At 38.5% G+C, this 24747-nt stretch overlaps 3 protein-coding genes and 1 pseudogene across 3 annotated transcripts; 3 read left to right on the top strand and 1 right to left on the bottom strand.

Annotated features, from left to right (window-relative positions):
• On the top strand, positions 461-1402 carry LOC102186474 (putative olfactory receptor 2B3). The gene has a single exon (XM_005701548.2). It carries the CDS (start codon positions 461-463, stop codon positions 1400-1402), a length of 942 nt encoding a protein of 313 aa, XP_005701605.2.
• Positions 9388-11410, top strand: LOC102186204 (olfactory receptor 2W1-like). The gene is given in 3 exon segments (XM_013976957.2): positions 9388-9486; positions 10377-10404; positions 10407-11410. Coding segments are annotated over 3 exon segments (1131 nt in total).
• Positions 15250-15900, top strand: LOC108633424 (annotated as a pseudogene).
• On the bottom strand, positions 23270-24243 carry LOC102185648 (olfactory receptor 2H2-like). Its single transcript, XM_018038644.1, is given in 2 exon segments — positions 23270-23367; positions 23370-24243. Coding segments are annotated over 2 exon segments (972 nt in total).

Raw genomic sequence — 24747 nt, 5'->3', positions numbered from 1 at the left:
AGTATAATTTCTTTAGATCAAGTTAAGATTTACATGATACTCTTATAACTTCTATATTACTCGCATTTTGAGCTTGAATTAAAAATTATTTGATTAAAACAGCATTTATTCTTAAAATACTTATTAAGTTAAGTCAGAAGTTAAGGAAAGGAAGAATTGAGTGAATTGAGCACATGTAACTGTCCATGTTTTACAATACAAGTTCATATTGTTGGCATTTAAATGTGATGATTTGCTTCATAAAGTCAAACATAAATACAAATATAGAAGACATGTTTTCTAACCATATGATACACATATTATATTTCACAGGATTCTATCTAATTGACTAAATATTTGGCATTGAATGATTCACTATAATTATCCTAAATTCAGTCCTGTTCAATAAGAGTAGTCAATAATTATCTATTGACCACTTTTCCATTTTATATTTTTTAGGAATGAAAATAAGCGCATCATCATGAATTGGGCAAATGAGAGCTCCCTGAAAGAATTTGTACTACTGGGCTTTTCAGACAAGCCCTGGCTGCAAAAGCCCCTTTTTGTGTTACTATTAATATCATACACAACCACCATCTTTGGCAATGTGTCCATCATGATGGTGTGCATTCTGGATCCTAAGCTTCACACTCCCATGTATTTCTTTCTTGCTAATTTGTCCATCTTAGATCTCTGTTACACCACAAGCACAGTCCCTCATATATTGACGAATATTTCTCACAACAAGAAGACCATCAGCTATGCTGGTTGTGTGGCCCAGCTCATCACCTTCCTGGCCCTGGGTGCGACTGAGTGTCTCCTCCTTGCTGTTATGTCCTTTGACAGGTACGTGGCGATTTGCAGACCCCTCCACTATGTTGTCATCATGAACCCTTGGTTCTGCTTGAGGATGATAGCCTTCTCCTGGTTCACTGGCTTCAGCAACTCAGTGCTGCAGTCCTCCTTGACCCTTAACATGCCACGGTGTGGTCGTCAAGAAGTGGACCACTTTTTCTGTGAGGTTCCTGCCCTTCTCAAGTTGTCCTGTGCTGACACAAAGCCTATTGTTGCTGAGCTTTTTTTCTTCAGCGTGTTAATTCTGCTAATTCCAGTGACATTGATCCTCATCTCCTATGGCTTCATAGCTCAAGCAGTATTGAGAATCAAATCGGCAGAAGGACGACGGAAAGCTTTTGGGACGTGTGGGTCTCACATGGTTGTAGTCTCTCTCTTTTTTGGAACAAGCATATACATGTATCTACAACCACCTTCTTCTACCTCTAAGGACTGGGGGAAAATCATTTCCCTCTTCTATGGGATATTCACACCCATGTTAAACCCCCTCATCTATAGCCTTAGAAATAAAGATATGAAGGAGGCCTTCAAGAGGCTGATGCTGTTAACATTTTACTATAAGAAGTAAGAAGTGTTCCATCATGATGAGAATCTTCAAGTCTCATTTTCTCTTGAAAATAGTAATAATGTTCAAACTGAATTTTATGTTTTTCAGGCTCTTACAAGTTTATGGAATTAGGCCAACAGTTAAAGTAGTCTTCCTTGCTTCAGGAAGTAATGCTTGGACCATAAATAATTTTTTTTAATTAAAAATTCCTTTGCTTTCTATAAGGTTCCTCAGTGTACTTTGTTTTTGAGGCCAAGTCATGCTAATTCCCTCCTGTCAATGCCTGACTATTCAGAACACTTGGATGGTTTACCTTCCCACTTATATACTACATGTTAGAGAACTATCTTGTCTATCACCTTGGTTAGGGATTTCCACGTCTTTCTGACTAAATAACCAGCAATCATAAGCAAGAAGTTTTCCCATTGCACAGAAGTCCTCATATGCTCCCTTCAGAAATGTTCCAAGCATGTAGTCTGTCTCAAATCTAGTAATAGCTTTAAACTAGCTAAGTGTGTGCATCTCACCCTAGAAACTGGACATATCAGTTGAATTTTTAAATATTTATTTTTCACTGTGCTGGGTCTTTGTTGCCACACACAGGCTTTCTCTAGTTGCACCGAGCAGTGCCTACACTGCAGTTGCGATGAGAGGACTTCTCATTGCAGTGGCTTCTCTTGTTGTGGAGCACAAATTCTAGGGCATGTGGGCTTCAGTAGTTGCGGCACACAGGCTTAGTTGCTCTGTGGCAAATGGGATCTTCCTGGGTCAGGGATCAAACCAGTATCCCTTGCATCGCAAGGTGGGTTCTTAACCACTGGGCCATCAATGAAGCCCTCAGTTGAATTTTATTTCCAACCTTCTTTTTAATTCATTCCTTTATTTCTGATTAATTATATTTTTTCTCCTTTCTTCCTTCACTCCCCAAATCTTACTTGTCCCAAGCTCTGCACCAAGCACACAGTTCTGCCCGAAATTATGACGCTATTTATAAAAATGTTAACAGGAAATTTTTCTAACATTGATTTGAATTAATTCACTTTATTTGGGTCAGTTCAGTTCAGTCGCTCAGTCATGTCCACTCTTTGTGACCCCATGAATCGCAGCACGCCAGGCCTCCCTGTCCATCACCATCTCCCAGAGTTCAGTCAGACTCACGTCCATCGAGTCTGTGATGCCATCCAGCCTTCTCATCCTCTGTCGTCCCCTTCTCCTCCTGCCCCCAATCCTTCCCAGCATCAGAGTCTTTTCCAATGAGTCAACTCTTCGCATGAGGTGGCCAAAGTACTGGAGTTTCAGCTTTAGCATCATTCCTTTCAATGAAATCCCAGGGCTGATCTCCTTCAGAATGGACTGGTTGGATCTCCTTGCAGTCCAAGGGACTCTCAAGAGTCTTCTCCAACACCACACTTCAAAAGCATCAATTCTTCAGCACTCAGCCTTCTTCAGAGTCCAAATCTCACATCGATACATGATCACAGAAAAAACCATAGCCTTGATTAGATGGACCTTAGTCTGCAAAGTAATGTCTCTGCTTTTGAATATACTATCTAGGTTGGTCATAACTTTTCTTCCAAGGAGTAAGCGTCTTTTAATTTCATGGCTGCAGTCACCATCTGCAGTGATTTGGGAGCCCCCCAAAAAAAGTCTGACACTGTTTCCACTGTTTCCCCATCTATTTCCCATGAAGAGATGGGACCAGATGCCATGATCTTCGTTTCCTGAATGTTGAGCTTTAAGCCAACTTTTTCACTCTCCTCTTTCACTTTCATCAAGAGGCTTTTTAGCTCCTCTTCACTTTCTGCCATACGGGTGGTGTCATCTGCATATCTGATGTTATTGATATTTCTCCCAGCAATCTTGATTCCAGTTTGTGTTTCTTCCAGTCCAGCGTTTCTCATGATGTACTCTGCATATAAGTTAATAAGCAGGGTGACAATATACAGCCTTGACGTGCTCCTTTTCCTATTTGGAACCAGTCTGTTTTTCCATGTCCAGTTCTAACTGTTGCTTCCTGAACTGCATACAGATTTCTCAAGAGGCAGGTTGGGTGGTCTGGTATTCCCATCTCTTGAAGAATTTTCCACAGTTTCTTGTGATCCACACAGTCAAAGGCTTTGGCATAGTCAATAAAGCAGAAATAGATATTTTTCTGGAACTCTCTTGCTTTTTCCATGATTCAGCGAATGTTGACAATTTGATCTCTGGTTCCTCTGCCCTTTCTAAAACCAGCTTGAACATCAGGGAGTTCATGGTTCACGTATTGCTGAAGCCTGGCTTGGAGAATTTTGAACATTATTAGCATGTGAGATGAGTGCAATTGTGCAGTAGTTTGAGCATTCTTTGGCATTGCCTTTCTTTGGGATTGGAATGAAAACTGACCTTTTCCAGTCCTGTGGCCACTGCTGAGTATTCCACATTTGCTGGCATATTGAATGCAGCACTTTCACAGCATCATCTTTCAGGATTTGAAACAGCTCAACTGGAATTCCATCACCTCCACTAGCTTTGTTCATAGTGATGCTTTCTAAGGCCCACTTGACTTCACATTCCAAGATGTCTGGCTCTAGATGAGTGATCACATCATCTTGATTTTTCTGGGTCGTGAAGATCTTTTTTGTACAGTTCTTCCATGTATTCTTGCCACCTCTTCTTAATATCTTCTGCTTCTGTTAGGTCCATACCATTTCTGTCCTTTATCGAGCCCATCTTTGCATGAAATGTTCCCTTGGTATCTCTAATTTTCTTGAAGAGATCTCTAGTCTTTCCCATTCTGTTGTTTTCCTCTATTTCTTTGCATTGATCACTGAAGAAGGCTTTCTTATCTCTTCTTGTTATTCTTTGGAACTCTGCATTCAGATGCTTATATCTTTCCTTTTCTCCTTTGCTTTTTGCCTCTCTTCTTTTCACAGCTATTTGTAAGGCCTCCCCAGACAGCCATTTTGCTTTTTTGCATTTCTTTTCCATGGGGATGGTCTTGATCCCTGTCTCCTGTACAATGTCACGAACCTCATTCCATAGTTCATCAGGCACTCTGTCCATCAGATCTAGGTCCTTAAATTTATTTCTCACTTCCACCGTATAATCATAAGGGATTTAATTTAGGTCATACCTGAATGGTCTAGCGGTTTTCCCTACTTTCTTCAATTTGAGTCTGAATTTGGTAATAAGGAGTTCATTATCTGAGCCACAGTCAGCTCCTGGTCTTGTTTTTGCTGACTGTATAGAGCTTCTCCATCTCTGGCTGCAAAGAATATAATCAATCTGATTTCAGTGTTGACCATCTGGTGATGTCCATGTGTAGAGTCTTCTCTTGTGTTATTGGAAGAGGGTGTTTGCTATGACCAGTGCATTTTCTTGGCAAAACTCTATTAGTCTTTGCCCTGCTTGCTTCATTTTGCATTCCAAAGCCAAATTTGCCTGTTACTCCAGGTGTTTCTTGACTTCCTACTTTTGCATTCCAGTCCCCTCTAATGAAAAGGACATCTTTTTGGGGTGTTAGTTCTAAAAGGTCTTGTAGGTCTTCATAAAACCGTTCAGCTTCAGCTTCTTCAGCGTTACTGATTGGGGCATAGACTTGGATAACTGTGATATTAAATGGTTTGCCTTGGAGACGAACAGAGATCATTCTGTCGTTTTTGAGATTGCATCCAAGTACTGCATTTCGGACTGTTTTGTTGACCATGATGGCTACTCCATTTCTTCTGAGGGATTCCTTCCTGCAGTGTAGACATAATGGTCATCTGAGTTAAATTCACCCATTCCAGTACATTTTATTTCACTGATTCCTGGAATCTCAACGTTCACCCTTGCCATCTCTTATTTGACCACTTCCAATTTGCCTTGATTCATGGACCTGACATTCCAGGTTCCTATGCAATATTGCTCTTTACAGCATTGGATCTTGCTTCTATCACCAGTCACATCCACAACTGTGTATTGTTTTTGCTTTGGCTCCATCCCTTCATTCTTTCTGGAGTTATTTCTCCACTGATCTCCAGTAGCATATTGGGCATCTAGTGACCTGGGGAGTTCCTCTTTTGGTATCCTATCATTTTGCCTTTTCGTACTGTTCATGGGGTTTTCAAGGCAAGAATACTGAAGTGGCTTGCCATTCCCTTCTCCAGTGGACCACGTTCTGTCAGACCTCTCCACCATGACCCACCCATCTTGGGTTGCCCTGCAGGCATGGCTTGGTTTCGTTGAGTTAGACAAGGCTGTGATCCTTGTGTGATTAGATTGACTAGTTTTCTGTGAGCATGGTTTCAGTGTGTCTGCCCTCTGATGCCCTCTTGTAACACCTACCATCTTACTTGGGTTTCTCTTAACTTGGGCGTGGGGTATCTCTTCACAGCTGCTCCTGCAAAGCACAGCCACTGCTCCTTACCTTGGACGAGGGGTATCTCCTTACTGCCGCCATTCCTGACCTTCAACGTGGATAGTCACTCAGTAAGTATTTATTGATCACTAGGTAGCACTAGACCAGAGAGAAAACAATCAGAGTTCCTCTACTAAAAAATATTCTAGTTCGCAGAGGAAACAACTCTTAAACTCAGATACTTAAATGATTACTTGCAGTTAGTAATGTAAGGGCATAGATGGGAAAACATTTTAGGCAACAGAGAATAGGTTACAAAACACATACAACAAGAGGCTGGAGATGATAGCTGAAAAGTTTGGACTTTATCCAGTTGTGAAAGCAGAATACTTAGAGCACAGAAGGTAGCAGTAGCACAAACTATCTAAAAACACAAGTAAAGACTACGGCAGAATATATAATAAGCATGTGTTTACTAAATGTGACATTTCCAATAAATGGGAAAGGGAAAATTTTAATTATATGGAGTTTAAAATGTTTGTTTAGCACAAAAGGAAAGCAATAAGCATTTCAAGACACCATAAACGAATGAATACCATTATATTTCAGTATAGGTGCATTTTAAAAAATTTCCCAACCATTTTGTATCACTGCCATCACTTTTTGAATACATGATGGACATTTCCAGCTCAACACAACCAAAAGTTGAACACCTGCTCTCTCCACCACAAAGCCTTCTTCTAAAGCTCACTATTTTAGTAAATGGATTCACTTGTTGTGAATCTGCAAATCAGAAACCATTAGCCATATCTTAAACCATCCCCTGCATAATTTTCCACATCAAAACCATTACCAAGACAAATCAGTCATTCCTCTTTTGTACCTCCCACCCCTCCATTCCTTTCCATCTTCACACTCCTGGTTCCATCCTCTTTTATCTAGACCTACCTTATTACCCTGGAGAAGGAAATGGCAACCCACTCCAGTACTCTTGCCTGGACAATCCCATGGAGGGAGGAGCCTGGTAGGCTACAGTCCATGGGGTCTCAAAGAGTCGGACACGACTGAGCAACTTCACTTTCACTTTCACCTTATTACCCAGTCTATCTTTATGCATTCCTGCCAACTCTGCAACACACTTTAGGAAATACAGCCAGGGCCACCATTTCAATGCACATATGATCATTCCACTCTTCCTACTTGCACTAGAGATTATCCATGGCTTTCCATTGCTCATGAGTTAAACATAAAGATTTATTTCCCAGCCATATAGCCTTCTGTCTTGCACTGAGCATTTTTCCTCAAAGCACAGAATATTTGAGCATTCTTATCTTGCCATGCCTGGCATGCTGCAGACCATGGGGTCACAAAGAGTTGGACACAACTGAGCAACTGAACTACAACAAATCCTTCCACCTAAAATACTCTTCCCACCCATCTGTATCTAATTACTAATTGCTCAGATCTCATCATTTATTAGAAAATCTTTTTTGTGGTCTCCCTGATTTAATCAAATACCCACAAATTTACTTGCTCACCAAACCTCTCATTTGGGGCATTTATCCCTCTAAGTGATCATTTGATAATTACTTTTACCTACTACTAGACTGTAACAAAGAGAAAAGTTTGATTTTCCTCACCAAGACCCTCACAAAACTTAATTTTGGAGACAAAAATTAAAATATCAGTTGTTAAATCTATGGATAATTTTAGCTAATATCCAAATTTTCACTTATTCTTTTAAAACAATTTTCAGAGATATAAAACTCTCTGGGGTGAGGAAAATGGTCATATGAAATTCCATGGTGGGATATAAACTTAAATTCTCAAAGGCTAAAGAAATTGAATTTCTCTGTAGAAAATGAAAATCTAGTGATTGTCACATATAGTTATTAGTACACTTTTCTCTTTTAAAAATTACATAAATGCATTACCTCAATTTTGGGGAAAGCAAACAGTTTTATGGAAGAGAATTCATCCTTAAATTTATGATATTTAACTTCATCATTGTTGGCATATTAGTTTATCCCTCTAGGAATAATGTTTGTTGTTTCTTTTTATGTGCATTATATGTTACTAGTATACCTAGATTCTTTTTATTAAAATAAAGTTTCTTTAAATTTTGTAGTACTTTATAGCTTTCAAAAGTTTCACAAATACATCATTCCATAAAATCACATAGAAACCCTTTTTATCCCTATGCCTATATTGCACTTTCCACTTTCCTCTACTCACTGATAACTACTAGTTTGCTCTCTGTATCTGTGAGACTGCTTCTTTTATGCCTCAGTCACTAGTTTTTGTGTTTTTAGATCCCTCACATAAGTGATATCATACAATATTTGCCTTTCTTTATCTGACCTATTTCACATAATGCCCTCCAAGTCCATCCATATTGCTGGAGATGGCAAATTTTAATTCTTTTTGCTATATCTCCTCAAGCAAGGGAAACGAAGGCAAAATTTTTAAGGGGGGACTACATCAAACAAAAAAATCCTTTCCACAACAAAGGAAACTATCAACAAAACAAAAAGACTGCCTACTGAATGGGAGAAAATATTTGCAAACAATATATGTGACAGGAAGTTAATACTCAAAATTTACAAAGAAAGCATAACTCAAAAAATCTGATTTAAAAAATGGGCAGAGAACCTAAATAGACATTTTCAAAAAAACTCCATACAGATGACTTACACTCAAAAGATGCTCAGAACCACTAGCCATCAGATAGAGGCAAATCAAAACCACAATGAGATATCTCCTCACACCTATCAGAATGGCTATTATCAGATGGACAACAAATAACAAATGTTGGTGAGGATGTGGATAAAAGGGAACCTTCATGCACTGTTGGTGGAAATGTATGTTGGTTTAGCCACAGTGAAAAACATAGGGAAATTCCTCAGAAACTTAAAACCAGAAAATTAAAATTAAAAAAAAATTATAGAGCAAAACATTGTCTCAGAAAATAAATAGAACTACCATATAATCCAGAAATTCTACTCCTGGGTATTTATCCAAAGGAAAAAAAAATCACTAATTCAAAAAGATATATGTAAAACTGATTCACTTTGCTCTACAGTAGAAACTAACATAACATTGGAAATCCAATAAAAGTTAATTTAAAAATTAAAAACTAAAGAAGTACCTCCAACCACCCCACCCCCCAAAAAAGATATATGCTCCCTTATGTTCATTTGCAGATTAATTTACAATTTCCAAGACATGGAATCAGCCTACATGCCCATCAGTAGATGGATAGATAAATAAGATATAGAATATATATACAATAGACTATTACTTAGACAAAGAATAAAATCTTGCCATTTGTGACAACATAGATGGGCCTAGAGGATATTATGAAAAGTGAAACAAATCAGATAGAGAAAGACAGTGTGATTTCACTGATATGTGGAATCTAAAAAATAGTACAAATATACAGACATGACTAAACAGAAACAGAGTCCAAGATACAGAGAACAAATAGGTAGTTGCCAGATGCGAGGGGGTTGGAGGGAGGAAAAAGTAGCTGAGGGAAATTAAGGCACAAATTAAGGCACAAAATAAATGCATCATGGGTATAAAATGTACAATGTGAAGCCTATAGTCAATAGCTGTGTAATAGCTTCATATGATGATAAATGGTAACTAGATTTACTGTGGTGATCATTTTGAAATACATAAAAATATGCTGTGCACCAAGAACGCATTCAGTGTTGTAGTTCAGTTATATTTCAACAACAAACTCATAGAAACAGAGATCAGATTTGTTGTTATTAGGGGCAAGGTGTGGGGTAGAAGAGAATTGAATAAAAGTGCTCAAAATGTACACATTTCCAATTATAATATAAATAAGTTATAAGGATGTAATGCACAACAGGATTAATATAATTAATATTGCTGTATGTTATATATTAAAGTTGTTAAGAGAGTAAGTCCTCAGAGTTCTAAGGGCAAGAAAAAATATTTTTAATTTCTTTTATTTTGTATCTTTGTGAGATAGTGAATGTACACTAAATTTACTGTGGTCATCATTTCATGATATATCATTATGCTGTACAACTTAAACTTATACAATGCTCTATGTCAATTATATCTCAATAAAACTGACAAAATTAAAATATAGATGTTAAAATCAGACAGAATCAGAAGTTATTGTTTTATTTAATATTAATCTCTTTGTTTCTTAATGAAATCTATATAAAAATAACTATATTTTCAAAGATAAAACAAAGTTACTGATTTCAATTCTTCATCTTCTGGCATGCACTGCTATGCTATATTATGGGCACAGAGAAAATTCTTCCAGTGAAGAATCACATTAAATGACATTAAATTGAGCAAAGTTCTCTTTTATACACTCTAGTCATTGATGTAGATTTCTAGGTTTTATCAGTTTCTCCATTATAATCTACATTTGGACATTTCATTTTATATTCAAAAATTTATATAATGATCTATCACTTAACTATTATACCTTAAATTTTATTTTATTTGTACCATTGAAGAAATACACTTATGTGTTTGATAATAAAGCTGTTATCTATATCATTCATATAATTCTGATTTGAATCTGATAGTGAAGTTTCTAAATATACCCATATGATTTCTACTATATTGATTATTCTACTTTCAGAATTGCTATTAAGAAAGAAGAAAAAGAATGATCATTGACAGCTACTCCTTGGATTCACAGGCCAGCCTCAGATGAGATGATTATTTCTTGGGTGGTATTTTTCTTCTACATCATTGCCCTGATTGGAAATATGGCCATCATCCTGCTATCTTTTCTCGATGACCATCTCCAAACTCCCAAGTACTACTTCCTTAGAAGTTTGGCCACTTTGGATCTCAGTTATACCACAAACATAGTCCCTCAAATGTTGGTCAATATCTGGGGCAAAGACAAGAGAACTACCTTTGGTGGCTGTGCTTTCCAACTTTTCACTGATATGGTTCTCTGCTCAGTTGAATGTATCCTTCTGGCTGTGATGTCTTATGACAGGTTCAGTGCTGTCTGCAGGCCTCTGCACTATATGACTATAATGAACTCCCAACTTTGCCAGGGCCTTGTAGGCACTGCCTGGGTGGTTGGTGTTATTAATTGCATGATACTTTCCCCCTATGCCATGAGTCTTCCTCGATGTGGAAATCACCACCTGGATCACTTCTTTTGTGAAATGTCTGCAATGATCAAGATTGCGTGTGTGGACACGACAGCTATGGAGGTAACCACATTTGCCATGTGCCTGATTATCATTTTTGCTCCTCTTCTTCTCATTCTGGTTTCTTATGGCTTCATTGCTGTAGCTGTGCTCAAGATCAAATCTGCAATGGGAAGGCAAAAAGCATTTGGGACCTGTTCCTCCCATCTCATTGTGGTATCCATCTTCTACCGAATTGTTATCTATATGTACATCCAGCCAGGAAACAGTCCAAATCAAAATGAGGGTAAACTTCTCAGTACCTGTCATTCCACTGTTACTCTCAGCATGAACCCACTGATCTATACGCTAAGGAATAAGGAGTTCAAGGGGGCCATAAAGAGACTGGGAAATAGAAAGTTCTGTGGAAACAATAAGACACTGATTCTTCCTCCCAGAAATTTCTATTATGGAAATGTGTCCTTTACAACCTTTATATGTAGACAATTTATGTTGTGGAAATATATAAAAATTATTATCAAATCTGATGCATTAGTGAATAACTAATGTATGATGACACATAAAACTGAGGCACCCACACTGTGGTATTGGAAAAGACTCCTGAGAGTCCCTTGAACTGAAACGAGATCCAACCAGTCCATCTTAAAGGAAAGCAGTCCTGAATGTTCATTGGAAGGACTGATGTTGAAGCTGAAACTCCAATACTTTGGCCACCTGATGTGAAGAACTAACTCATATGAAAAGACCCTGATGCTAGAAAGATTGAAGGTGGGTGGAGAAGGAGACGACAGAGGATGAGATGGTTGGATAGCATCACCTACTCAAAGGACATGAGTTTGAGTAAACTCCAGGAGTTGTGATGGACAGGGAGGTCTGGCGTTACTATCATATGTAGGTTTGTGTGTCTCATCTGTATTGTTCATTATGTCTGTTACCTTGTGATAATCTATAACTTCTAGACAAGCAATGTTTTTCCATATAAAATAGGATAATAAAGCCATCAATAAAAGCATTTTATTGATCAAACCACTTATAAGAAATGTATACTGACTTGTAAAATTGTTGTAGTTATTTATTTAATCATATATCAATATTATTGGTTAACTAGGGGAAATTCTCCTGGGAGATTTTTTTTTTTAATGATCTTCTTCCTTGGACAATTACACAACACTCATTTAATTGCTATTTAATAACCCAGTGTCCCCAAGATCTACCCAGACTCACCAAATTTTACCTTGGCTGGTTAGGGAAAACTACTTGTTATCTTTCACACTGAAGATTTTTTTTCTCTGAAATGTATAATGGGAAGATTCTTCTTGAATGGGTACATGAACTGCGAAAGATGACAAGCAGTGGCTGCCTCCTGCCACTATCATGTAGGATCTCAATGGCAAGTGGGAGGAAATGGTATGAACTATGTAATGAAAACAGAGAAGGCAATGGCACCCCACTCCAGTACTCTTGCCTGGAAAATCCCATGGATGGAGGAGCCTGGTGGACTGCAGTCCATGGTGTCACTAAGAGTCGGACACAACTGAGTGACTTCACTTTCACTTTTTACTTTCATGCATTGGAGAAGGAAATGGCAACCCACTTCAGTGTTCTTGCCTGGAGAATCCCAGGGACAGGGGAGTCTGGTGGGCTGCCGTCTATGGGGTCGCACAGAGTCGGACATGACTGAAGCAACTTAGCAGCTGTAGCAGCAGCATGTAGTGAAGAATTACATATTCAGTCTTATTTAAAGAAAGAGAGAAAGGAACTTTTCCTACTTTAGAAGAGTTAGATTTTTCTCCTCCAGAAAGTCCTTGGTTAAATCACCACCACAGAAAAGCTCACTAAGCTTAATTAGGGTAAGTTGGGAGAGAAATTATGCTGTTTTTAAAACATTTGATAAGATTTCCAGTTTAAAGAATTTGCATAAAAGCTTCTGGCTTTTGTGCGAATTTTCTTTTCTTCAAAGTTTGAGCTGTATATTAAATCCTAATTGATTTCACATGAAAATGGGTATTTGTATTTTTAATTTCTATTCCCCAAACACATAAATTCATTTTAACAAACATTTGTTAAGAACCTAGGAGATACCTTATGAGGCAGCTATATGGATAAAAAGCTTTTGTTTTCAGATTTAAAACAGAATGAATTCAATTTTGCATATATGCTTGATATGGGAGTAAAATCTAGTGGAAATCCCCACAGATTGGCTAAATTTGTAAATTTGAAGCTGCAAAAGATGAACGGGCCATAAAAAAATAGAATGCTTAGTTATGTGTGCAGAATTAGTAACTTAAGCCATAGAGGCAGAGGAAATATAGGGGAAGGGCATTCCATTAGAGAATGTTGTTTATAAATGCAGGAAGAAAGGGAGGAAAAGAATGGGAAATTGCACTGGGGCAAATGCTAGTGAAAAATTGAAAGAGAATTATTTATGAAGGCAAAGGGCAGGTCTGATATAGGAAAAGGAGTGCGTCAAGGCTGTATATGGTCACCCTGCTTGTTTAACTTCTATGCAGAGTACATCATGAGAAACGCTGGACTGGAAGAAACACAAGCTGGAATCAAGATTGCTGGGAGAAATATCAATAACCTCAGATATGCAGATGACACCACCCTTATGGCAGAAATTGAAGAGGAGCTAAAAAGGCCTCTTGATGAAAGTGAAAGAGGAGAGCGAAAAAGTTGGCTTAAAGTTCAACATTCAGAAAACGAAGATCATGGCATCTGGTCCCATCACAATTAAAAGACGTTTACTCCTTGGCAGAAAAGTTATGACCAACCTAGATAGTATATTCAAAAGCAGAGACATTACTTTGCCTACTAAGGTCCGTCTAGTCAAGGCTATGGTTTCCCTGTGGTCATGTATGGATGTGAGAGTTGGACTATGAAGAAGGCTGAGCGCCAAAGAATTGATGCTTTTGAACTGTGGTGTTGGAGAAGACTCTTGAGAGTTCCTTGGACTGCAAGGAGATCCAACCAGTCCATTCTGAAGGAGATCAACCCTGGGATTACTTTGGAAGAAATGATGCTAAAGCTGAAGCTCCAGTACTTTGGACCACCTCATGTAAAGATTGACTCATTGGAAAAGACGCCTGATGCTGGGAGAGATTGGGGGCAGGAGGAGAAGGGGACCACTGAGGATGAGATGGCTGGATGGCATCACGGACTCGATGGACGTAGTCTGAGTGAACTCCGGGAGATTGATGATGGACAGGGAGGCCTGGCGTGCTGCAGTTCATGGGGTTGTAAAGAGTTGGACACGACTGAGTGACTGAACTGAGAACTGAACTGAACCTGCCATAGAAAATTCAAGTAGAAAAATAATTTAGAAAAGACCACTGATTTAGAAACTAAGAACCCATTAGTGTGCTCAGCAGACATTTTCTTAGTAGAATTGCGTTTGTAAAAAGATACTAATTTTGTTAGACAGGAAAAAAAAAAAACAAAAACAAAAAACATCCACGTGTGGTCATCAAAGTCTCTCTGGACCAACATCAAATGTTTACAGATTTTTTTTCTGTGCTAAATCTGAGAAAAGTCACTAGGGATATGAACATAAAAATAACACATTTCCCCCTCTTGAAGCGGTTTAACATTTTAAATGCATAAGTAGTAGAACTGGAGCTTCTGTAAGATAAGGGATAGGATATGGACAATTCATATAGTCACATAGTCATTTGTGAATATTAATGACTGAGCATAAAATTAAGAAATGGGTCCGTTTAAAAGCATCACTCCATAGGAAATGATAGAATTTGGAATCAAAAATATAGATAATAAATACGGTATCTGCAATGAAAGAGGGAGAATGCTGTTTCTGGGGATGGGTGGAAAAGGGAAAATAATGATTGGAATACAAGTTTTTAGCTGAAAAAAAATTTGCATTTTAAAATATAAGATCAGAAAATTTATATAGCAGAGTGAAAATGGATAGCAGGATTGAACCTTTGCAGCTTAACTAATAGAAAAGGAATAAGAGTTATAAAACCTTCATTTTTTTATGAACCCTTGGATGAAGGAGGTAATAATTTGTTGCTGATTCCCAACTCCCTTTTGAGCTTCTTGATTTGTAAGGGAAGCCCATCTGGCTTCATTCAGCAATTTTCTCAGGATTTTCTTCTGAGACTTCCGCAGTTTTTTGCCTTGACACAGAAGGAGACAAAGTAATTGAGAGTATAAACTCTGGAGGCAAAGTATCCTTTAAATAAATTTTATACCAAATTGGATAAACAAGAAAGTTAGAATAATTATGAGATTTAAATACTAATTTTTTAATTGTGTGATGTTTATCTTAGCAATATATATCTGCAATACTGTTTAAAAAATATACTCACTATGGCTTCCAATACTTAATATTTATTTCCACAGTTGATATCAAGAAAATAAAGAAAATGCTCAATGATAGCTACTTTGGTTTCCCTGGACGGCCTCAACTGGAGATGATCATCTCTGGGGTTGTCTTTTTCTTCTACACTATTGCCTTGATAGGGAAATATCGCCATCATCCTGCTGCCATTACTAGATGAATGTCTCCAAATTCCTATGTACTTCTTCCTTAGAAATCTGGCCATCTTGGATCTCTCTTATACCACAAATATAGTCCCACAGATGTTGGCCAATGTTTGGGGTAAAGACAAAAAAATCTCTTTCAGTGGTTGTGCCTTTTAACTGTTTCATTGATGTGACATTATGCACAGTTGAATGTATGCTCCTGGCTATGATGTCCTATGACAGATTCAATGCCTGTCTGCAAGCCTCTACATTACATGACAATAATGAACCCTCAACTCTGTCAAGGCCTAGTGACCGTGACCTGGATAATTGGTATCATTAATTGCATGATCCTCTCTCCCTATGCTATGAGTCTTCCTCGATGTGAAAACCACCGCCTGGATCACTATTTCTGTGAGATATCTGCAGTGGTCAAAGTTGCATGTGTGGACACCACAGTTATGGAAGAAATCTTATTTGCTTATTTTTTTTTTTACATTATGTCCTCCGCCCCCACTGTTCTACACATTTCTCCTCGAGTTTCCATTTAGAAGCTTTTCATTGCTGTAAGCGTGTGGGGCGCCTTAGCAAGTCATTCCAGGTCTGCAGCAGGGGACAAAAAGCATTTTGGACCTGTTCCGTAGCACTCATCTACCATTTTGCAGCTGCTATATCATGACGTTGTTCATGTATGGTTGACTGGTTACAGTTATCTACATGTACAGTCTTACAACAGGAAACAGGTCCTATCTTACGCCTGAGGTAAACTACCTCACCCATGTAAGAAGTTAACTTTCCTACCCAGACATATCCATCCCCCGCCACTTCTACCTCTTCTCTCATCTAATCTCAGCTGATAACACACCAAACGCCCATAAACACCACACACCATCAACGTACACCTACCAACCAACACAATACACAGTCATCACACCACTCCGCCTCACGACGAAGCATCACCACACACACCCGCACCTTCACCACCACACCTCTCACACAACGCCCTCCCACCACCCACACCTAAGCCACCGCTCCGACCTCCTCCCTTCGCACATCATGCATCGACACACACACGCATTCCCGACGAACTCGCACAGCACAACCCCACACCCACCCCATCTACCAGTCGCCCTGACGTAAGTACACACCAAACCACCGCACGCATATCTCCCCGGACCCCTCATCCTATAGAGATACGCCACGCGGCAATAAAACTTACAGTGTCGATTCGGAGAGCATGGGGCCGGGGGACTATAGTGTTCGCGTTTTTGCCGAAGGGAGGTTCCATCGTATGGCAGGGCGCTCTGATGTGCTCAGTGGGCCGTCTGGTTCTAGGGGTTTCGTGGGTGACAGTTGTGAAAATAAGGTAGTTTTGAGGAGAGTCATGAAAGGAAGAAGGACGCATAGACATTAGAAGAAGAGGGTATGGAAGAACCTGTTGCTGGAGAAAACATGAGGGCACGATGCTACATGTACTTAGTGAGAAAGAGGTAATGTGGAGGTCGTCATAGTGTAGGTCCGAGGTGTCAATAAAGGATGGAGTGATGGCGGGTGGGCTCCAGTGGTAAGCCTGTTTAGGGTTCATTTGTGAAATTTATGGTATTTTTAGCTAACCACCATTTGGAGCCTAAATAAATGTGTAATACATTATTTGCTGGTGAGAAAATGAGATGCTGTTATATAATCGATATACTTGGGACTAGGTTCTATATATTTATAATTGGCAATAAGATATTGGGGTTCATTCACTAAATGAGGCTGTATGATCACAACGAGTTCGTATCTCTGGAGTGATGGCGGACCACGACGAAGATCCTGTGCTCAATATTATGCGCACTCTATGTTAGAGAAGGATGAAAGACATTAACACGGGTGATCTCCAGCCTTACTCACATCAGATCACTTCATAAAGAGATGCAGCTAGACTAGAGATATTATTGAATGGATAATGCTCGGTAGAGAGCGTGCGATTATAAAAGGAACGCTTCCTCATGCGCTTGTTGGTGGGAATGTTAGCTGGAGCACGCACTACGGAGATTTCAAAGTATTGGATGGTTCGCTTTAAATAGAGCTAAATAGAGTCTTACTGATATAATCCTTGGAGAACTCCATTTTAGTCTGTCTTCGGTCATTTGAAGGACAGGAGGGGAAAAACTCTGATAATTTACAAATAAGAGTTATATGCACCGGCAAGTTGTTCTTTGCAGCAGCAAACATTACATAGCCAAAGACATGCGAGACGCTATGTAACCTGTTAAATTGTGGCAAATGCTGATTGTGTTGAGAAATGCAGAGCACGAGGATAGTACTACAGAAGAGTCGAAATTGTGTAAGATCAGTCTGTTGGATTATTGAAAAAGCTAGAGAGTTCCAGAAAAATATCTACTTCTGCTTTATTGACTATACCAAGGCCTTGACTGTGTGGATCACAACAAACTCTGGAAAATTCTTAAAAGGTGGGAATACCAGACCACCTGAGCTGCCTCCAAGAAATCTGTATGCAGGTCAAGAAGCAACAGTTAGAACTGGACATGGAACAACAGACTGGTTCCAAATTGGGAAAGGAGTACACCAAGGCTGTATAATGTCACCCTGCTTATTTAACTTATACACAGAGTACATCATCAGAAATGCTGGACTGGATTAATCACAAGCTGGAATCAAGACTGCTGGGAGAAATATCAATAACCTCAGATATGCAGATAACACTGCAGATAACACACTTACAGCAGAAAGTGAAGAAAGAACTAAAGAGCTTCTTGATGAAAGTGAAAGAGGAGAGTCAAAAAGTTGGCTTAAAACTCAACATTCAGAAAACTAAGATCATGGCATCTGGTGACATCACTTGCTGGCAAATAGATGGGGAAACAGTGGAAACAGTGGCAGATTTTATTTTGGGGGGCTCCAAAATCACTGCAGATGGTGACTGCAGCCATGAAATTAAAAGACACTTTCTCCTTGGAAGAAAAGTTATGACCAACCTAGACAACATATTAAAAAACAGAGACATTACTTTGCAAACAAAGGTCCATCTAGTTAAAGCTTTGATTTTTCCAATAGTCATGTATTGTTGTAAGAGTTGGACTATAAAGAAAGTTGAGAGCCAAAGAATTGATGCTTTTGAACTGTGGTGTTGGAGAAGACTCTTGAGAGTCCCTTGGACTGCAAAAGATCCAACCAGTCCATCCTAAAGGAAATCAGTCCTGAATATTCATTGGAAAGATTAATGTTAAAGTTGAAACTCCAATACTTTGGCCACCTGATGCAAAGAACTGACTCATTTGAAAAGACCGTGATGCTGGGAATGATTGAAGGCATGAGGAGAAGGGGATGACAGAGGATGAGATGGTTGGATGGCATCACCAACTCAAGGGACATAAGTTTGAATAAGCTCCAGGAGTTGGTGATGGACAGGGAAGCCTGGTGTGCTGCAGTCCAGGGGGTCGCAAAGAGTCAGACATGACTGAGCGACTGAACTGAAGACATGGAAGCAACCTAAATGTCCATTGACAGAAAATAGATAAAGAAGCTGTGGTATATGTGTTCTGCTGCTGCTGCTACTGCTAAGTCGCTTCAGTCGTGTCCGACTCTGTGCAACCCCAAAGACGGCAGCCCACCAGGCTCCCCTGTCCCTGGGATTCTCCAGGCAAGAACTTATATGTGTTCTAGGTTATTAAAATATAGGTTCAGCTCAGTTCAGTTCAGTTCAGTTCAGTCACTCATGCAGCTATATAACTGAAATCAACACAATGGTGTAAATTGACTAGACTTCAATTTAAAAAATGGATGAAAAATTTAAAAAAAACTTTATTCATCATTCCTATTCTATGAACTCATGTTCCATTCTTTAAGGATTTTCTTTATCATTCAGTTCAACAACTTTATCAATAGGCTAAAGCATTTTAGCACTGGCTACACAGTATGAGTAAGATGATTCTATCCTAAAGCTAGCATCACAGAAACATGTGAATTTTTACAAAATTATCTAGGCAGTACATTAATAAAAGAATAAAATGTATTGAGAAGGGCATAATACATCTTAACAGTTGAATCTGGTTTTAAGTATGAACAATATATAACATATACAAAAATCCAATAACATTCAAAGGCAGATAGAATAGGCATTTGAGTGTTTTTATAGAATAATAATGTCACTGCTAAAGTATAGGTTATCTTGGTAAGAGAGAAAAGAATCCAGAAGATAAATTTAAAGCCAATTTTTAAAATCTGTGGATTCTACACTCATAAATGTTTCTCTGATGATTAGTGACTTTTGCTTTTATTGTTTTTTTTTCTCTTTCAAATACTGCTCTTACTGAATTCTCCCACTGTCCATGTGAAAAGGGATAAGTTTTATAACTTTTATAATAGCCACATTTTAAGTGTTATTTTTTCATATATGATTCATTTTCCATGGCTACACACAAAAAAGGCAGACATGCAAACATATAGGTACATAAATGCACATACCACTGATCATGGGTTTTATACTGGTGAACATGTTTTCCTGTCTTGTGGCAGGTCTTATGTTCAGGAACTTGAGTGGATTACAGACCAATATATACACAGAACTTACCTTGCAACCATCAGAAGGTTCAATCTGCCACCATATACAACACATGTGCCAGAAAATGTTGCCCCTCCCCATTCTAGAGATTTAAAAGTAATGGAATGCCTGAATGCATGATATAGTCAGCCTTTTCCTGAATTAGTCACTTATCCAAGGAAACATTGACTATCATCTAGAATATCTATGAAGGAGTCAATATTTTATGACTTATTTATGGTTTTATAACAATGCCTGGCTCTCAATATACATTCCACAAAAATTTGTGATTAGGGTGGGAAAAAAAAATCATGTCAACTAATAAGTCAGGACATAGCTAAGTCCACAGTGCTTCTCATCACTGTTCCTTCAGTCATCTCCCAAAAGGTGAATGTATTTTTGCCAGCATATTAAAAAGCAGAGGTATTACTTTGCAAACAAAGGTCTGTATATTCAAAGCTATGTTTTTTTCAGTAGTCATATGTGAATGTTAGAGTGCGCCATAAAGAAGGTGAACACCAAAGAATTGATGCTTTTGAGCTGTGGTGTTGGAAGACCCTTGAGAGTACCTTTGACTGCAAAAAGATCCAACCAGTAAATCCTAAAGGAAATCAATCCTGAATATTCATTGAAAGGACTGATGCTGAAGCTGAAGCTCCAATAATTTGGCCATCTGATGTTAAGAGCTGACTCATTAGAAAAGCCCCTGATGCTGGGAAAGATTGAAGGCAGGAGGAGGAGAAGAAGGCGACAGAGGATGAGGTGGTTGGATGGCATCATTGACTCAATGGACATGAGTTTGGGCAAGTTCTGGGACATGGTGAAGGACAGGGAAGTCTGGCATGTTTCAGTCCACGTGGTCACAAACAGTCAGACATAACTGAGTGACTGAACAACAACAAACATTTTCTGTGCTATTAGACCCATAGTAGAATCTCTTTCCTTTCCATACATCTGCACTTATCCTTCCTATAACCTTATCCTTCCTATGTACCATTGGGATCTCCTGTCCCATAATTAATAATTTACCTGTATCCTCAAATAATTTACTTAACATTTTTTATACCTCTTAGTGTTAATTGAATTGAGACTCTTTCTTGAAGACAGTATTTCAACCACAACTCCCTTATGAGAAAATAATCCCACACTCACTACTTCAGAAAGTGGGATTTGAGCTATTGGCTTTATTCTATTTCTAGATCATTCCATCTGCTCCTATTTTTAAAATACATGGATTCATTTGAAGCTCATGTCATTTTAGCTGAGCAACTATCTAGACTAGAACTTTCCACAGTGTGGTCCTAAACAGCCTGCATCAGAATCACCCATGGTGTTATTTAAAATGCTCATCCCAGAGCACAATCAAATGCTTTAAATCAGAAATTCTGAGTATGAAACACAAGTACTTTAACTTTTAACAAGTACACCATGTGAATCTTATGAATTCTAAAGCCTGAGGAACGGTATACCTTCTTCCCTTCATACTGCTGTCATTTACTGGTATCATGACCTCTCTCCCCATGCATTTACATTTTGGGATCAGATGCACAACTTTTCACTTACTAAAAGACCTGGTATCATTGCAGCCTATGTCAAAAGTAAGATGAACTTTTGAATATGCCAGCATCCCTGTTTGCATCTCCAAGGTAGATACCACTTTTCATTTCAGGTACTCATTACTATATCCACATCATAAACCTCAACATTCCCTAGAGCTGCTCCAGCTTTACTATCTTAAAGCAATATGTCACAAAACAACCTCTGTCCTTTTAGATTCCTTCTCATTTACTTCCTTTAATCTTAGAATAGAGTGGAAAGATAAAAAATGCTTATACAACCATTGTTATCTTATCAACAGTGAGAATTGTATTGTTATTTCTTACAAGTTTAATGTTGGTTTGAGTTACTTAATACTTTTTTAAGGAAGGAGGTGGGAGAGGGGTTCAGGATGAGGAACACGTGCACACCCGTGGCGGATTCATGTTGGTGTATGGTAAAACCAGTACAATATTGTAAAGTAATTAGCCTCCAATTAAAATAAATAAATTTATATTTTAAAAAGGTCACAGATAAGAATTCATTTTTAAAATTTGATATGAAATCTCCAAATCAGAAACAAGTGGTACAGTTTATTAGTATAGGAAAATGGGATGGAATAGAGCCTCATACTATTTCCACCTGTACATGCAACAGGCATCAGCAGATGGGAGGTATAGTTGATTAGACAATCTTACAGGAGAATCAAGTTTATACCCTTGATTTCAGTGAAACAAACTAGAGTAGTGAACACTTATAAGTGGTAGATAAAAAAATCAATAAATAAATTTTGGTGAATAATATTCAAAGGTCAAAAGGCATGAGGCATGGTAATCAGACCAAAGCAGGAGTTGAAGAGCAAGTCTCTCCCCATTAAGAAAATAAATTAAAAATATTTTGGTTAATATCTCTATACAGCTTTGGACAATAAGCTCCATGATGTGGATGATTTTTTGTGTCTTGAAAAGTGGAAGTTGCTCAGTCATGTCTGACTCTATGGACTATACAGTCCATGAAATTCTCCAGGCCAGAATATTGGAGTGGGTAGCCTTTCCTTTCTCCATGGGTATTCCCAATCCAAGAATCAAATCCAGGTCTCTCACATTGTAGGCAGATTTTTTTACCAACTGAGACACAAGGGACTTGGATTTGATAAAAAGAAAGCCATTTCATTATGACAGAGACTCAGAAAGAGGAAAAATGAAGACAATTCCTATAATTGAAGGCCCAGAATATTGGGGCTCAAACTAAGAAACTTGGGTACAGGTTTGTAGAGCAGTAGCACCAGACAGCAGTAAGTACTGACCTCTGCTTGGCAAACATTGGTGTACTGGGGATTTCTAGGCACATCACACATCAACAAAAGACAGACTGAGGCAAAAAGGCAGAAGTAACTCAAAACTAGAACTACTGGTTAGATTACCTAAGTATTTCTTGAACACTCTCTAAAAATGTTAGGAGGCTTGTTGGGACTAGGTGTTTAGATGGAAGTAATAGTTGGGAAATAGAAACACTATAGTGGAGGAAAATAGAACAAAGGAAAGAGAAATAATGGAAAGGCATGAAATGTTATACTTAGTCTTTTATTTTGCAAGTTTGTGTTTCTTTTGTTGCCCCAATGCAACTATATTATGTGCTATTTAATATGACTAATAAATATATTCATTTCTACCATATACTGTGCCTAAATCAGCACCATGAAGCAAATAAGGCTTAATCAGTGATTGATGAATAGGACTGAAATCTCAGCTTGAGCAAAATGCAGCTCCTTTTCTACTACTCTAAGGTTGGGAGGTATATCTTCAGCTTTTTATGATAAAGTTATTTTCTTTCTTAGGTTAAGCAAACATCCAACATATGTCAACATCTTTAGTTATTCTGAATATTCCAGATCCTCCTCCCAGCCTTATTAGTGCCCCCTTTACCTCCTTGTTCTTAGAGTGTAGATGAGTGGGTTAAGAGTCGGGGTTACAACAGTGTAGAAAAGGGTGAGAAACTTGCCCTGTTCATGAGTATAGTGACTCTTGGGTTGAAGATAAACAGCTGTGACAGTGCCATAGAAGAGGGACATTACAAGAAGATGAGACGTGCAGGTACCAAATGCTTTCTTCTTCCCTGCAGTTGACTTTATTCTCAGCACAGCTTTAGCAATAGCAATGTAAGAGGAAAGGATAATAAGCAAGGGCACCACCAGGAGAATAATACCAGCTATGAGTATCTGGATTTCAGTGTCGATGGTGTCTGCACTGGAGACCTGAATGAGGGCTGGAACTTCACACACTATGTCATCCACCTTCTGGTGGGAGCAGAAAGGTAACTGGAGGGTAGCAGGAGACTGAATCAGAGACTGAATCAGGCCAGTCCCCCATGCTAGGATGGCCAGCTGCAGACAAAGTTTTGGGTGCATGATAGTGGTATATTTTAGTGGATGACACACTGCCACATAGCGGTCCACAGCCATGACCACAAGCAGGACACATTCAGTGGTCCCAAGCCACAAGAAGACATAGAGTTGAATGGCACAGCCAGTGTAGCTGATGGTCTTCTCTGGACCCCAGAAATTAACCAACATCTGTGGAACACAGCTGCTGGTGAAACAGAGATCCAGCAGAGATAGGTTGGAAAGAAAGTAATACATTGGGCTGTGGAGTTTTGGATCGTTCACAGAGACAAGAATTATGACCATATTTCCTGTAATAGTTAAGCAATAAGAGATCAGAATTACTGAAAAGAGCATCTTCTCCAAATATGGCTTGTCAGAGAAGCCTAGAAGGATGAAATCACTGTGGCTGTCATTGCAAATTGTTAACATAGCCTCTAGAGCAATTGTCTCTTCAAGGAATGGTTCAAATGAAGTTGCTCAAAGACCTGTGATGTTCCAGTACAGAAACAGGAGGAGGGGCAGTATGAATTATTTGATTCTTTTTACTAAATAATGAGATTTTTGCATCCTTATTTTGGGAACACAATGCAAGATTTAGTGATCTGTTTTAATCTTTGATACTCATCACTCAATGATTTTCTTCCTCCTTTATGTCTTCTTCATATGATGCATTTTTAGAACTCTGCATTAGAAACAATGTATAAAATAAATATTAAACATGTATTAGTAAAATTAACCTTATTAAATATTATAATATCATTTCATCTTTGCTCTCAAAGATCATACATTTATAACATTTATCATAAAGTTTCGATACACCTTAAAGTTCAACCATATTCTCTTTCAACTTCTTTATTCATTTTGTGCTCTTATTTCTCTGTGTCTTTGTATTGCAATTTGTGTGAATACCTTGCTCCCATACCTCAATCTTCA

Source organism: Capra hircus, chromosome 23 (assembly GCF_001704415.2).
Source record: "Capra hircus breed San Clemente chromosome 23, ASM170441v1, whole genome shotgun sequence".
NCBI classification, from domain to species: Eukaryota; Metazoa; Chordata; class Mammalia; order Artiodactyla; family Bovidae; genus Capra; species Capra hircus.
Note: the sequence above shows the minus strand (reverse complement) of the source record. Positions and strands in the feature narration are given on the sequence as shown.